The 17,165-nt window shown below is 37.5% G+C and overlaps 1 protein-coding gene across 1 annotated transcript in view; it reads left to right on the forward strand.

Annotated features, from left to right (window-relative positions):
- DMC1 (DNA meiotic recombinase 1) overlaps positions 1–16,920 on the forward strand; it is a 39,407-nt gene extending 22,487 nt beyond the window's left edge. The window contains exons 13-14 of the mRNA XM_046646635.1: positions 8,541–8,657; positions 16,242–16,920. Of these exons, the coding sequence (XP_046502591.1) occupies positions 8,541–8,657; positions 16,242–16,311 (187 nt within the window). The 3' untranslated portion in view covers positions 16,312–16,920. The remainder of the gene's footprint in view (positions 1–8,540; positions 8,658–16,241) is intronic.
- The last annotated feature ends 245 nt before the right edge of the window (positions 16,921–17,165 follow it).

Consider the following 17,165-nt stretch of genomic DNA (forward strand, 5'->3'; position numbering starts at 1 on the left):
TTTATTCTCACAACTATCCCACCACTTAGGTGCAGTTATTATCCCCATTTAAAATGAAGAAGCAGACACTTAGAATGGTTAAACAATTTTCCTGAGGTCACCCGGCTGGCTGATAAGCCAAAATTTGAGCCCAGGTCTAACTCCAAAACTCACCCAGTACATCAGGGCTGTACGTGCCTAGGGAAAGGTTGGCATGCTGTCATTTAAGAGGCTTTGTAGGGATGCGTCCATTACTCTGGTGAATTGACCAGAATTCAGGGCCCTCGGCCTTGCAGGCAGAGATTTTATTTGATCAGCCTGCTGAGAACCAGTCCATCTCTCAGAGGGGAGCGGGGGTCAGACTCATATTAATCAAGCTTATGAGACCCAACGAAAGATCAGAGGGTCAGTTGACTGATAATGAAAAACATAGCTACATTTGAGGTTCTTGTGACCGGTAGGCAGACCTCTATAGGAATCCAAATTTTAATCCAAAGTTGTTTACTAAATGTGGAATCTAAGCAAAGGGAAATAATTAGATGAGTTAGAAGAGTGTCTGCCACATAGTAAGGACTCAGTAAATCTTGGTTGTTAATAATACTCATCTGCACCAGAGAGGGGAAAAACCATGTATCTCCTCAACTTACATGAAAATGTTTGTATATGTGCATATGTGCCTTTTTCTGGGGGAGAGTCTCTATCTTTTATTAAATTATCAAAGTGTTAGTGTCCTATAAGGAAGGTTAAGAGCCATAAATTCTACACAAAATTCTACACAGAATCCTTAATACCTTGATGGAGCAAGTAAAATTTGAATTGGCTTGATATTGTTCCAGAGCTAAAGCTGTTATGCTGTCTTGCAATCTATTTTGATTAAGTACAGCTCTTAGTTTATGAGTGATTTTTGAGGACTTTTTTTCTCCCCATAATATCTTTCCTATATGTTTTCTTAGCACTTTCACAAACCCTGTAATTTATTTCCCAATTTAGTTCATTTAAAATCATCTCCCTTTGGAGATGACATTCTAAACATTTAGGCCCTTCACCTGGAGTAATCAGTGACAAGCAGTAGTACCTATTCTCTCTTGTTTTTTTTTAAATTGAGTTCATAATAGTTTACATCATTGTGAAATTTCAGTTGTACATTATTTCTTGTCTGTCACCACATAAGTGCTCCCCTTCACCCCCTGTGCCCATCCCTCCACCCCCCCTTCCCCTGGTAACCACTGAACTGTTTTCTTTGTCCATGTGTGTGTTTGTATTCCATATATGAGTGAAATCATACAGTGTTTGTCTTTCGCAGTCTGGCATATTTCGCTTAACATAATTCCCTCCAGGTCCATCCACGTTGTTGCAAATGGGATGATTTTGTCTTTTTTATGGCTGAGTGGTATTCCATTGTATATATATATATATATATATATATATATATATATACACCACATCTTCTTTATCCAATCATCAGTCGATGGGCAGTTGGATTGCTTCCATGTCTTGGCTATTGTGAATACTGCTGCAATGAACATAGGGGTACATATGTCACTTTGGATTGTTGATTTCAAGTTGTTTGGGTAGAAACCCAGTAGTGGGATAGCTGAGTCATATGGTAGTTCTATTTTTAGTCTTTTGAGGAATCTGCATACTGCTTTCCGTAGTGGCTGCACCAGTTTGCATTGCCACCAGCAGTGTATGAGGGTTCCCTTGTCTCCACACCCTCTCCAACATTTGTTATTTTTAGTCTTAGTGATTATAGCCATTTTAATGGGCGTAAGGTGGTATCTTAGTGTAGTTTTGATTTGCATTTCCCTGATGGTTAGTGATGTTGAACATCTTTTCACGTGCTTATTAGCCATCTGTGTATCTTCTTTGGAAAAATATCTATTCATATCCTCTGTCCATTTTTTGATTGGGCTGTTTGTTTTTTTGTTGTTCAGCTGTGTGAGTTCCTTATATATTATGGAGATTAGCCCCTTGTCAGATATATGATTTGCAAATATTTTCTCCCAGTTGGTGGATTGTCTTTTTATTTTGATCCTAGTTTCTTTTACCTTGGAGAAGCTCTTTAGTCTGATGAAGCCCCACTTGTTTATTTTTTCTTTTGTTTCCCTTGTCTGAGAAGATATGGTATTCAAAAAGATCCTTTTAAGTTTGATGTCAAAGAGTATACTACCTATATTATCTTCCAGGAGTTTTATGGTTTCAGGACTTATCTTCAAGTCTTTGATCCATTTTGAGTTTATTTTTATGTATGGCACGAGATAATGGCTACTTTCATTCTTTTGCAAGTGGTTGTCCAGATTTCCCAATACCATTTATTGAAGAGACTGTCTTTTCTCCGTTGTACGTTCTTGGCACCTTTGTCAAAGATTAGCTGTCCGTAGATGTACAGTTTTATTTCTGGGCCTTCAGTTCTGTTCCATTGATCTGTGTGCCTGTTTTTGTACCAGTACCATGCCGTTTTGATCACTATGGTTTTGTAGTACATTTTGAAGTCAGGGATTGTGATGCCTCCAGCTTTGTTCTTTTTTCTCAGGATTGCTTTAGCAATTTGGGGTCTTGAGTTGCCCCATATGAATTTTGGGATTCTTTGTTCTAGTCCCGTGAAGAATGTCATTGGGATTCTCATTGGGATTGTGTTGAATCTGTAGATTGCTTTGGGTAGTATGGACATTTTAACTATGTTTATTCTTCCGATCCACGTACATGGAATCTCTTTCCGTTTCTTTATGTCATCATGTATTTCTTTCAATAATATCTCATAGTTTTCATTGCATAAGTCCTTCACCTCCTTGGTTAAATTTATTCCTAGATATTTTATTCTTTTAGTTGCAATTGTAAATGGAATTGTATTCTTGAGTTCTCTTTCTGTAAGTCTGTTATTAGAGTATAGAAATGCAACTGATTTTCGTGAGTTGATTTTGTACCCTGCAACTTTACTGTAGTTATTGATTATTTCTAATAGTTTTCCGATGGATTCTTTAGGGTTTTCTATATGTAAGATCATGTCGTCTGCAATCAGTGAGAGTTTCACTTCTTCACTCCCTATTTGGATTCCTTTTATTCCTTTCTCTTGCCTAATTGCTCTGGCCGAAGCCTCCAGTACTATGTTGAATAAGAGTGGTGATAGTGGGCATCCTTGTCCTGTTCCTGTTCTCAGAGGGATGGTGTTCAGTTTTTGCCCAATGAGTATGATGTTGGCTGTGGGTTTGTCATATATGGCCTTTATTATGTTGAGATAATTTCCTTCTATCCCCATTTTGTTAAGAGTTTTTATCATAAATGGCTGTTGGATCTTGTCAAATGCTTTCTCTGCATCTATTGAGATGATCATATGGTTTTATTCCTCAGTTTGTTGATGTGGTGTATCACATTGATTGATTTGCGGATGTTGAACCATCCCTGCGTCCCTGGTAGAAATCCTGCTTGATCATGATGTATGATCTTTTTGATGTATTGCTATATTCGGGTTGCCAAGATTTTGTTGAGGATTTTTGCATCTATGTTCATCATCGATATCAGCCTGTAGTTTTCCTTTTTTGTGTTGTCCTTGTCAGGCTTTGGTATCAGAGTGATGTTGGCCTCGTAGAATGTGTTAGGAAGCGTTTCGTCTTTCCTAATTTTTTGGAATAGCTTGAGAAGGATAGGTATTAAATCCTCTCTGAAAGTTTGGTAGAATTCTCCAGGGAAGCCATCTGGTCCTGGGCTTTTATTTTTTGGGATGCTTTTGATTACTGTTTCAATCTCTTTACTTGTGATTGGTCTGTTCAGATTATCTATTTCTTCTTGATTCAGCTTTGGGAGGTTGTAAGAGTCTAAGAATTTATCCATTTCTTCTAGATTGTCCATTTTCTGGGCATATAGCTTTTCATAGTATTCTCTTATAATCTATTGTATTTCTGTGGTACCCATTGTTATTTCTCCTCTTTCATTTCTAATTTTATTTATCTGAGCTTTCTCTCTTTTTTTCTTTGTAAGTCTGGCTAGGGATTTGTCAATTTTGTTTATCTTCTCAAAGAACTACCTCTTTGTTTCATTGATTGTTTCTACTGCCTTTTTTTGTTTCGGTTGCATTTATTTCTGCTCTGATTTTTATTATTTCTCTCCTTCTGCTGACTTTGGGCTTTGTTTGTTCTTCTTGTTCTAATTCAGTTAGGTGTAGTTTGAGATTGCTTGTTTGGGATTTTTCTTGTTTGTTAAGGTGAGCCTGTGTTGCGATGAATTTCCCTCTTAGGACCACTTTTGCTGTATCCCATATGAGTTGGTATGGTATGTTTCCATTTTCATTTGTCTCCAGATATTTTTTGATTTCTTCTTTAATTTATTCAATGATCCATTGGTTGTTCAATAGCATGTTGTTTGGTCTCCACATCTTTGTCCCTTTCTCAGCTTTTTTCTTGTAATTAATTTCTAGCTTTGTAGCATTGTGATCAGAGAAGGTGCTTGTTATTATTTCAACCTTCTTAAATTTATTAAGGTTTGCCTTGTTTCCCAACATATGATCTATCCTTGAGAATGTTCTGTGCACACTTGAGAAGAATTTGTATTCTGCTGTTTTTGGACGCAGTGTTCTATATATGTCTGTTAAGTCCAACTGGTCTAGCTTTTCATTTAATTCCACTGTTTCCTTGTTGATTTTCTGTCTGGATGATCTATCCATTGATGTGAGTGGAGTGTTGAGGTCCCCTACTATTATTGTGTTATTATTACTGTCTCCTTTAGGTTTGCTAATAGTTGCGTTATGTTTTGGAGCTCCTGCATTGGGTGCATAGATATTTATAAGCGTTACGTCTTCTTGGTGGAGTGTCCCTTTGATCATTACATACTGCCCCTCTTTGTCTTTCTTTACCTGTCTTATCTTGAAGTCTACTTTGTCTGATATAGGTATTGTAACACCTGCTTTCTTTTTTTTGCTATTAGCTTGGAGCCAATTCTCTTTTGTGCATAGGGTACCACATTGGTAACAGCAAACAATAGTTTGCTAAGAAAAAAACATAATTATGTTTCTAGAAGCTCCAGCTTCCTACTCTTCTTTAGATTATCTGTAGTGGGGGTGATTACTTCAATTAGGGGGAAATCCTACTTCCTTTTACGCTTGCCTTTCTGTCAGAATACCCTTTAAAAGTTCCTTGAATTACAGTTTCTTTGAAAATATGTCATAAATCTGTATCCAAAAGGATCTAGACTGGAGAGACCCAAATTGTCTTCTCCTCTGTATCCATTCAACAATATTTTTTGAGTGTCTTCTATATTATAGGCACTTTCCTAGGCACTGGCGTTACAAAGATAAACAAGGATTTAGATTATAGTGGGAGAGTGAGACCCATGAATTAAAAATTACCATGTAGCATGCTTTAATAGAGGAATGTATAGGAATAGAGGCATAGAGGTGGTATGAGAGCACAGAGGAGGCAGACTCTACTCTGTTTTGGGTGATCAGGCAAGGTTTCCAAGAAGGGATGACACTTGATGGGTGAGTAGTAGCTAAATGAACAAAGACAGTGGGAAAGGGGCTTTCATTTCAGAGGGAATTGTGTGTGCACAAAGGCATCAAGGTATAAAAGGACTTGCTGAAATAATAAAAAAGGAAAGAGTTTTGAGAGGGAAGGAGGAATAATGAGTACAACTGTAGGTAAGTATGTAGATAGCAGATATAAAGAAGGGTAAGTTGGTGGAGCCTCTTCCTGAGAGCCCTCGTTTTCTTTGTGAAGAAGCAGGCAATGTCGTCCGAGGTGAGGGAACAAGAATGGAAAAGGGGGCTTAAGGCGATGACTGAGGTTTGGAAAAGGGGAGGTGAAGCTAACCACACTCATATAGGAGAATCACTAAGGAGTAGTGAGAGACCATCTGTGAGAAGCAGTAACAAAGCTGTTAAAACTTCTCTCTGTAAAAACAATACACAACTATGTGCTGGGGGGATTTGGGGAGGAAAAAAAAAGATTGGCAACAGTTGTTAGCTCAGGTGCCAATCTTTAAAAAGAAAACCAAAAAACGAAAAGACTTCTCTCTGCCTTTTTAGCTGACCCTGACTATCCTTTCTTGTCTCCTGTTGATAGAAATTCCTAACTGGTCTACCTTCTGTGAAAGCATCAATCTTTCTCCAGTCCAATATTCTCCGTGGTACTTTTGTACCTTCCTATCTTAAGTTCAAAGAATATTTCGAGCACTCGCCATGTGGCTGTTGCTACAGAGCTACATACAGTGTCGTCTGCCCTTAAGGAGCTTACTCATGGGTAATAGGAGAGCAATTGAGGGGAAATATAATATGTGAATAATAACTGCATTAAAGGCAGAACATGAAAAATGCATTAGAGAAGCATAAATATAGCGTTTGCAAGTTCAGAGTTCACAGCCCAGTTGAGAATATCATCAGGGCCTCTAGCATATAGGATTCTTTTAAGACTTTAAGAACCACCCACAACATGGATAGTTTAGAGCCATTCCATTAAAAAGAGTGGCATTGATCTGTAAGCATTACAGAGACAACTCACCTCTAGCTATTCCATTCAACTGAGGTGGCTTTATTGCGTAACCACCCCCCCCCTTCAGCGGCCTGAGTAAAGCAACCCAATCTTCTGACTTCTTAACCGTTGTCAGTCTCAACTGCCTGGCTGCTGCTTTCTTCATAGTGGTTCACTCCAAAACTCCAAAACGAACTCTCTGTCTTCTTTCCCACAGTGGACCTGCTGAATCTTAACCAGTCCTATCCAACCTCAGCCAGGGATCTTCTGGTCCTAACCTCTGAGCCATTTAATCAAGCAGCAGTCTATATTAGCAGACTCCTTTACCAGAGAGCTTCTTATCCCCACCAACCTACAATCTGTTTAATCTCATGTCAATCAGCCACACCCTCACTACACCAAGCCTTATGCTTAAAGTAACCAGAATCCTGAACACCTTCCTGAAGCAAGCAGAATTTGAATTGACTTGTAACTATGTTCTCCCAGAGCTGAGGCTATTATGCTATACCACAGTTTATTTTGATCAAGCATAACTTGTTAGTTTATGTTCAGTTCCCTTTATCGATGATTTATAAGCCTAGGTTTTCTTCTACATCAATTGAGATGATCGTGTGGGGTTTTTTTCCTTCATTCTATTGATGTGGTATAGTACATTGATGATTTTCCTATGTTGAACTACTCTTACATTCCTAGAATAAATCCTACTTGGTCATGGTATATAATCCTATTCATATGCTGCTGGATTTGGTTTGCTAGCATTTTGTTGAGGATTTGTGCACCCAGGCTTTTGGGAAGGGCTCACTATTAGGCGTGTGAAAACCTTTCACTTCCTGGGGCCGGCCCTGTGGCGGAGTGGTTAAGTTCGCGCGTTCCACTGTGGTGGCCCAGAGTTCGGATCCTGGGCGCGGACATGGCACCGCTCGTCAGGCCACGTTGAGGCAGCGTCCCACATCCCACAACTAGAAGGACCTGCAACTAAGATATACAACTATGTACCGGGGTGGGGGGCGGGCGGGGGTTGGTGTTGGGAAATAAAGCAGAAAAAGAAAAAAAAAAAAAGATGGGCAACAGTTGTTAGCCCAGGTGCCAATCCTTAAAAAAAAAAATTAAAAGAAGAAAAGAAAACCTTTCACTTCCTGACAAGTGAGTGTTGGTCCCCTAGTGAGTATCTCTCTCAAGATGAGTGTCAATAATATTTTTAACTACCTTGTAATCACAATATATTTTTTTAATCCATATGAACAGACATAGTAAGAGCTAATCTCTTCTGTCTCCTATTTTAAAAGAATAAACTTTAGGCATCAATGATAAAGACAAAGATATTTCCAAGATTATTCTCACTGTCTATGCATAACCAGTACAACATTGAAGGCTTCCAACATATAGTTAATGTACAAGAAGGAGGTTCTCAATCTGCTCTTATTTACATCATGGCATCATGAGAGAGAGTTGGGTATTTCTTATTCATTAGACTAGAATAGTGCTTGGCACATAGTAGGCTATTAATAAATATTTCTGATATGAATGAATGAATAAATACATTCAATCTTTGTATTTTGTAAAGAAGAAAAATTGCTTAACCCTAAGAGTTATCCTAAGACAGTGAATAATGTTTTATTTGCGTTTTTTCTTTTTAAAAAATCAAATAAGGGGCCGGCCCCGTCGTTAAGTTTGCACACCCTGCTTCGGCCACCCAGGATTTCGCCGGCCCAGGATTTCACCGGTTCAGATCCTGGGTGTGGACATGGCATCGTTCATCAGGCCATGCTGAGGCAGCGTCCCACATAGCACAATCAGAGGCACTGACGACTAGAATAGACAGCTATGTGCTGGGGGACTTTGGGGAGAAGAATTAAAAAAAAAATCAAACGAAACATCAACTATTATCATAAGAATCTCAGAAGCCCGAGCTGGATGGCAGTGGGATATATTGCAGCTCCAAATCCTACTCCACTCCATAGTTTATGAACAAGCCTCTGTTTGTTTAGAACACCCGCCTGCCCCATCCCCTGCCATCCTCCACAGAAAAGTTGCCTTGTAATTGTAGATATTACTATATATAGCCCATATGATGAAACCTGAAAAGGTGTTTTATTAATTCAGTTTTCAGGCAGACCCCAAAAAACCCATTGGGGGACACATTTTGGCTCATGCTTCAACAACAAGAATAAGCTTGCGAAAGGGAAGAGGAGAACTGAGAATTGCCAAGATTTATGACAGGTAAATATGTTATTCTTAATCAGATTCTTGTGCATATGGTATTAAATAGAATTGCCTCTCCTAAGGCTATAATTATACTACTGGCAAACACTACATGTTTGAATTTCCTTCTGAAAAATTATTCAATTCATTGGGACCTCCCTACTATGCACTAGGTTCTAGGGATTCAGGGAGTCTGTTGACAAATAGACTTGGTCCCTGACCTTCCAAAGCTTACAGCGAAGCTAGATAATGAAATAATCAATTCCAACTGAAGTGTGGCAAGTGCAAGGAAAGTACAGAGTATGACAGGAATATATGGAAGTCCTTTCTTTCTGCCAGTTTTCTTTTCAAGTTCCAATTTAAACATCACTTCCTCAGGGAAACTCCCCTGACCCTCACAGTCTACACTGTACCCTATTTTATACCTTATATTCTTTCACAGTACTTTACTTATTTAATTAAGAATTATAAACACATTTTTACAGAGAAACCTACTGCGTATCAGCTATTCTAGGTTCTGGGGATAGAGCAGTGAGCAAAACAACAAGACAAGGCCCTGCCCTCATGGAGCTTACAATCCATTGGTAATGACTTCTGTAACATAGATTATCCCCGCTAGACAGGAAATACACTGAAGATAGGGACACTGTTCTCTTGCTCACCACTGTATTCCCAGGGCCTGGGACATCATAGATGTGCAGTATTTGTGACTGAATGATTAGCCAACCTGAGCAACAAGGCAAAGATTTGTAATAACTCTTTACCTCAGGGAGGGAAAATTGGCCAGAAAGAAATCAGATGAGCTCTTAATCTGGCTTTTGCTATGAATCACAGTACTTATTATGTATTGTCATTGAATAAATATTAAATAATCAGTTCCTCCTGTATCTGGTTTTTATTCAGACCATTTTGCTTTTCATCACCTATCCCTGGTAGGAGACTATAATATATAAATGCTGTGTTTTATGGAGCTTCAGCAGTCTCTAAAAATTTGCTACAAATGTTCTGTGTTGAATTAGATAGTAACATTGTTCCATCTTTTTACTAAAATTTCTTGTTTTATATCTTGGACAGATTGCTGTGCTTAGAACTTTCCCAAACATTTTTCACTCCAAATTGTAACTGGCTACTGACATGTACGCCTCCCTCACAACAGGGACTGAGTCTGGTCCACTAATGTTCCCAGCACCTAGCATGGTACTTAGCACACAGCAGGAATTCGATAACTATTCATTGAATTAACAAATAAATGAACTCCATCTACTTTTTCAATCATTTGTATATTTCATCAAGTCCTCCAAATTTGCAGGAACAAACAGTCTTGCAGTTCTTACAGTCCTAAGAGAATACTAGAGTTCTGCAGACTCAATAAAGGATAATTAAAGTTATCATAGAAGTTAGTTATGTCAAATTTCCATAAATTTGAGTAAAAATAGCAAAACTAGGTCAGAGCTTAAAATGTCAAAATTTAGTTTGCTGTGCAGCATATACTCCCTTCTTTCTGGTCCCTAAAGATTTCTCACAAAGAATTCTCTGTGGTTTTAGAAAACTTTTTGGTAGAGAAGATGTCGATGCTAATAATGACAGCTAACACCTATTGAGTGGCTACAATGTGCTAGGCCCTGCCAAGTGCTTTATATATATATTTCATTGTTTATAACCACCACCTTAAGAGATAGAAGTCGTTATCCCCATTTTACACATGAGGAAACTAAGACCCCAACCAGTTAGGTAACCATTGCTACTCTACAGTCTTTTTTTTTAATTGAGGTAACATTGGTTTATAACATTATATAAATTTCAGGTGTACATCACTATATTTCGACTTCTGTATGGACTACATTGTGTTCACTACCTAAAATCTAGTTGCCATCTGTCACCATACAAATGTGCCCCTTTATCCCTTTCATCCTCTGCCCACCTTCCTTTCCCCCTGGTAACCAATCTATTCTCTGTATCTATGTGTCTGTTTGTTTATCTTTCACATATGAGTGAAATCATACAGTAATTGCCTTTCTCCATCTGACTTATTTTACTTAGCACAGTATCCTCAAGATCCATCCATGTTGTTGCAAATAGCAAGATTTCTTCTTTCTATGGCTGAGTAGTATTCCATTTATATATATACCACATCTTCTTTATCTGTTCATCCATTCATAGGTTCTTAGGTTGTTTCCAAGTCTTAGCTACTGTGAATAATGTTGCAGTGAACATAGGGGTGCATATATCTTTTCGAATTAGTGTTTTGTGTTCTTTGGATAAATACCCAGAAGTAGAATAGCTGGATCATACAGTAGTACTATTTTTAATTTTTTTGAGGAATCTCCATACTGTTTTCCTTAGTGGCTGCACCAATTTACATTCCCACCAGCAGTGTACGAGAGTTCCCTTTTCTCCACATCCGCTCCAACACTTGTTATTGTTTTTTTAATAATAGCCATTCTGACAGACATGATGTGATATCTCATTGTGGTTTTGATTTGCATTTCTCTAATAATTAGTGATGTTGAACATCTTTTCATGTGCCTTTTGGCCATCAGTATATCTTCTCTGGAAAAATGTCTGTTCAGATCCTCTGGCCAATTTCTTAATTGAGTTGTTTGTTTTTATGTTGTTGAATTACATGAGTTCTTTATATATTTTGGATATTAACCCCATATCAGATATATGGTCTTCTCCCAACTGGTAGGTTGTCTTTTCATTTTGTTGATGGTTTCCTTCGCTGTGCAGAAGTTTTTAGTTTGGTGTAGTCCCATTTGTTTATTTTTGCTTTTGTTTCCCTTGCCTAAGGAGACATATTCAAAAATATAAGACCGATGTCAAAGAGTGTAATGCCTATGTTTTCTTCTAGCAGTTTTATGGTTTCAGGTCTTACACTCAAGTTTTTAATCCATTTTGAGTTAATTTCTATGTATGATGTAAGATAATGGTCTACTTTCATTCTTTTGCATGTGGTTGTCTAGTTTTCCCAACCCATTTATTAAAGAGACTTTCCTTTCCCCTTTGTGTGTTCTTGGCTCCTTTGTCAAAAATTAGCTGTCCATAAATGTGTGGGTTTATTTCTGGGCTCTCAGTTCTGTTCCATTGATCTGTGTGTCTGTTTTTATGCCAGTCCCTCTACAGTCTATTTTAAACAGAAGCCAGAGTGATCCTTTGTAAAACTAAGTCAGATCATATCTGTCCTCTGCTTAAAACCCTCCAATGGCTCTCCATCCTAATTCAGAATAAAAGCCCAAGTCTCTGCAGTGGTTCACAGAGGCCCCATGAATGGCCCTATTCCTGTTCCTCCTGTTCTCGCCCTTTCTCACAGTGCTTCAACCTCAATGGGCACCTTGATGTTCTATAAACATACCGGGGCACACTCCTACCTTAGGGCCTTTGCCCTTATTGTTCTCTCTGCCTGGATTAACATTTCCCCACATAGCCCTCTTTTTGGTTATCTCCTTCACCTTCTTCAAGTCTTTGATCAACTGATACCTTCTCCACAATGCCTGTCTTGATCTCCCTATTTAAAATTGCAACTAGCTTCCTCCCAATTTCCACACTTCCAATCTCCCTTATCCAGTTCTATTTCTTCTTTCCCCATAACACTTACCATTTTCTAACATATCACATAATATATTTATTTGTTGTCCATTATTTATTGTTTGCCTCTCCCTCCCTGCAAATATGAGTTCCACAGGGCAGGGATCCTTGTCTGGTTTTTTCACTTAGAGATCTCAAGTGCCTACCACAGGGATATAGCAGGTGCTCAAAAAATATTTTCTTAATGAATAAATGAGTGGACTTGCCCCAAATCACACAACCAATAAAGGATGGAACCAGGATTTGAATCTAGGGCCTACACTTTTAATCATTACACCAGTTCTTAGTTTATTGGAGATGCTCTATTTAGGGAAGTCATAGCTCGTCTACTATAGCTACTCCATGGCTTCAACTTCTACCTTATACAAATGTAAGAGAAAGACATTTCTTGGTAAAAGAAAACAAAATTTCCCAAGAATTGAGCAGAAAAGCATTCTCATAAAAATTTCCAGGTGTACAGACGTGACTACAAAAAGGAACCCAGCCATTTTCCTTGAATGTCACTATATTACTGCTCCCGTAACTAACTATACCTGGCCCTGAAGTGTACATTTTTCTTTCCTTAAAACTTTTAAGTGAATAAAAACCCTATTTATTTTATTCCACTTAGCATATTTGAGATCAGTGGACATTAAAAGTAAAGAACTCTGCTAAATTCAAAGGAAAAACAAATTTTAAATAATTATAAAAAAATGAAAAGGTATACAAATGGTCAAGTTTCTGAAGTAATTGTTTTTGATTCTGTTTCTAGTACCAAAAAAAAAAAAAATGGTTCAACTTTGCAGATACCTTTGTTGGCTTCCCTCTTTCTCAACTCTTTGTCTTCCTGCCATTTGTAAGTGGCCGACTTAATATTTTCCATCAAAGCCAAAAGGTTATTTTCTAATTCCACTCAGGCCTTCTTACTCAACTCCAGGTTTAGTCTAGCAAGACCTACCTTATCTACAGACAATTTGCTATCCGCAGGGGAGACCCTCTACTATTTCCTAAGGGAAGTAATCTTACCCATAGTGTGCTCCAAGTGCACTGTCTAATCTCCACCCTCCAAACAAAATAAAACAAACAAACAAAATTAAAAAAAACCACAACAACAACAACTTTGAGACGCAATATAGCCTAGTGGTTAAGAACATGAGCTTTGGGTCAAATACCTTAGTCTCTAATTCTGGCATCCTCACTTCCCAGCAATGTGAACTCGGGCAAATAGTTCTCTCTGAACCTCAGTCTTCTCATCTATAAAATGTGGTTAATAATGATGCGGGGTCGGTGAGCAGAGGAGTCGAAAGAAAGATTTCTTAGACTCTTAAGATCTGGCAGTAGTGCTCTTTTATTTAGAGAATAGAATAGCATGGGGACAGGACCCATGGGCAGTCAGGCTGCTGCGTGGGGACAGGGCCCACGGGCAGGAGGAGCCGCTGCTGGGCAGGAGGAGCCGCTGCTGGGCAGGAGGAGCTGCTGCCGGCTTGTTGCTGCTGCCGCTTCTGCTGCAAAGTTGGGTGGAGAGTAAGGCTAAATTTAAGGCATAGGTATGTGAGTTATCTCTTTACAAGACAAAGGAATATGTAAAAAAATTAAAATGGTGTCAGTGCCCGTAGGGTCCGGCCATTTGGCGGTCCCACAAATTTTAGATAAGAATCAAACCGGATTGAGTAAATGGCAGAAGCCACCGCTTGAATTTTATCCTCAGCTAAAGACAAAGGAGGATTTGGGGGTGGGGGGGGTCAGTTACATGAGGTTGCCAGACAGTAACCAACTTAAATTCTTGCCTCTGGCATTAAGAGTTTCTAGAGATAAGGCCATCCCCCTTCTTCCTGGCACAGACAAGGAGGCATCTTTACAGATAGAGGTTTTCCTTAGAAATGTAAATGTTTCCCAACAAAGGGACAAGCAAATTCTACTCCTCGGAGCCTGCCTCTCATCTGTAGTTTTAAAATTAACCAGCCTAAAACTCCTCATCAAATAATACATACCCAATAGTGTTCTCATAAAGTTTAAATGAAATAATATAACAGAGCCCAACACATAGTAATTAGTAAATACTTCATAAATGGAAGCTATTATTATTACTATACAGTCACCATAACCTAGATATAATAACAGCACATAGTACAGTAGGCCCTTTCTTTCATGGGCAGTGATTTTCAAATTTCTATTTCTAGTCTAATCTTTTACTCAAGTTTTAGATACTCATTTCCAACTGCTTACAGAACTCCTCTACGTGACTGTCTCAGAGATGTTTCAAATGCAACCTAAATTCTTATTTTTATACACAAAACAAGCTTCTCTATTCCCATTTTTTTGTTCATGCTATTACCTGTACCTGAAATATCCCCATTTCTGCCTCAAAGGCCTCTTCAGATATTATCTATGAAGCCTCTCCTAGTCAACTTAGCTGGCATAATGTCTCCTTTCTTTAGAGTTCTATAAGATATATGCTGACTTTATGAAACTTAGCTTACTTTGCATATTTGTCATATGCATAGCTCACCTGTTAGACTTCCTGAGAGTAAGGACGCTGTCTCATTTTTGTAAAATCTGTAGGGTTTAGTACATGCAAAAGTATGATTTTCAAAAAGTTAAAAAACATGACTTTCTTGCAAATAAATATAAAATTAACATGCATCAAAGATTTTATTTGACTCCTTGATGAATGAAGAAACCACTGATTCAAAGGATAATTTGAGGAACAGAGATTTATATAGTCGATCAAAGGAATGTTGAAATATATTTACTAATAGATGCAAAACTGGTTAGTATCCTACCAGGCAATAAATTGTAACATTTGAAGTTGTCTTTTCTACTGGAGGGAAATCAATTACTTCTCTACACAATGAAATCCATTTCTATTGCCATGGACTAGAATCATCTGCATTGCCCTCAGATAAGAATCATCTGTATTGCTATCAGTTTTGCACAAATTAATCTTACTCCTACAGAGTTGTAGAATAAATTGAGGTAAAATTTAGAAGAGTATATAATCATGACTCACGTACAAATGTCAAAGTTTTTTTTTATTGAGGTCACATTAGTTTATAAAATTATATAAATTTCAGGTGTACATCATTATATTTCAACTTCTGTATAGACTGCATCGTGTTCATCACCAAGTCGAGTTTCCATCCATCACCATACCTATGTACCCTTTTACCCCTTTCGTCCTTCCCCCACTCCTTCCCCTCTGGTTGCCACCAATCTGTTCTCTGTATCTATGTGTTTGTTTGTTTTCCACATAGGAGTGAAATCATATGGTAATTGTCTTTCTCCATCTGTAAAATGTCAAAGATTTTATTTAATTCATTAACTAATGCAGGAACCCATAAGATTTTTAAACCAGATCAAAGGAAAAATAAAATTACCTCACATATATAGTCAAATAAGGAATGCTGAAATGAATTATAAATTGATCAAAAATGGGCCAATATCCATAGGACAATAATCAATTGCATTCCTCCTCACACAATTTACATTTCTATGGACAAGAATAATTTGCATTACTCAGTTTTCTACAACTTACAGAGTTGTAAATAGCTCAAAGACAATGAAAGGCACAGAGTCCTCATAGAATTGCGTAACTTGGAAGAATGTGCTAGGCAACCTATTTTTCCACTGAAGGTGCTCAGTAATCTTTCAGTTAATTTCAAAGTCTTTCACAGTTTTCCCCTACGTTAATCTGGTCAAGAGAAAGGTGCACAACCCTTGAGAATCAGATAAACCCCTAAAGGTCCTACACAATGCCTGACAGTATACTGAAAGAATACCCAGTTATCCCTTTTGCCTATTTCCAAGTTTGGGGTAATTTTTCTTGACATTCAGAACTTTACATATAGAAGTTGTTCAATAAATGTTTATGAGGGTTGATGATACTTGTAGGTAAATTCTGTAGTCCACATTTAGCTGTACCAATTCTGAGATGTCTCTGGAGACTCAGACTGATAGGAGTATGATGCCTGTGACATGAATATAGTATTTATAGAAATAGAGCTTTTTATAAACTTCTGTTCCCTTGTATTCTGTTAGTCCTGAGATGCCTGAAAATGAAGCCACCTTCGCAATAACTGCTGGAGGAATTGGTGATGCCAAGGAGTAGGTGGTGAATTGATGCAAATTGCTTCTTAGTGCTTATTAGGAGCTGAAGAAATGGAAAAACAGCCTGAAATTTCAGATCTTGAAGTAAGAGTTTGGTTTTTTTTCATGTTATTAAAGGAAAGTCAGCAAAAGAGATTTAAATCTTATATTTATCTTAAAAGTCCCTGATTTATAATAACTATACATTGTATGTCAGTTCAGGAACATATGTATGTATATGAATAAATAAACCTATTGAAAACTAGTTAGGGAAGGGGTACCTGATTCCCTCACTTCACTTTCCAAAGTGAGCCACTAAACGGATGGAAAATCTATGAGCTCAGAAATATCCCATTCTCCTACAGTTACCCCTTAAAAACTTACAGCGGTGAGGATTTCAAAGGAGGGAGATGTTTAAAGGAGGAATGTTTACAGGACACACAAAAAAGTGTTTTGTATTTATAATATCAAACTGTACATTCACCTTTATAGCAACAGAAAAGAAACATTAAATTAAGCCAAATTTTAATCATTTGATTTTTTGACAAGTTGAAAGTACTTTTAAAAACTGTGTTTCTGATACAGACGTATTTTATTGAGAAGATAAAGAGGAAGTTAATTAGGAACTTTACAATTTTAGGTGATAAAGGTAGCATGACTTTTATATTTTAAGTTTTGGGTAGAGAATTCAAAATCTTTTTAAAAATATTGAAGTTAAATGTAAAATTTCTAAATACTAATTTTAGAAATGTATAAAATAATATTGTGTTTTTCTAATTGTTAAAAATAAAATCTAGTTTTTGAATGTATGACAAAAATATTTAAAAATTAAAATACTAATAACATATACAATGACAATCTTTATAGACTTCAAAA

The sequence above is a fragment of the Equus quagga genome, chromosome 19 (genome assembly GCF_021613505.1).
Source record: "Equus quagga isolate Etosha38 chromosome 19, UCLA_HA_Equagga_1.0, whole genome shotgun sequence".
In the NCBI taxonomy this organism is placed as follows: domain Eukaryota; kingdom Metazoa; phylum Chordata; class Mammalia; order Perissodactyla; family Equidae; genus Equus; species Equus quagga.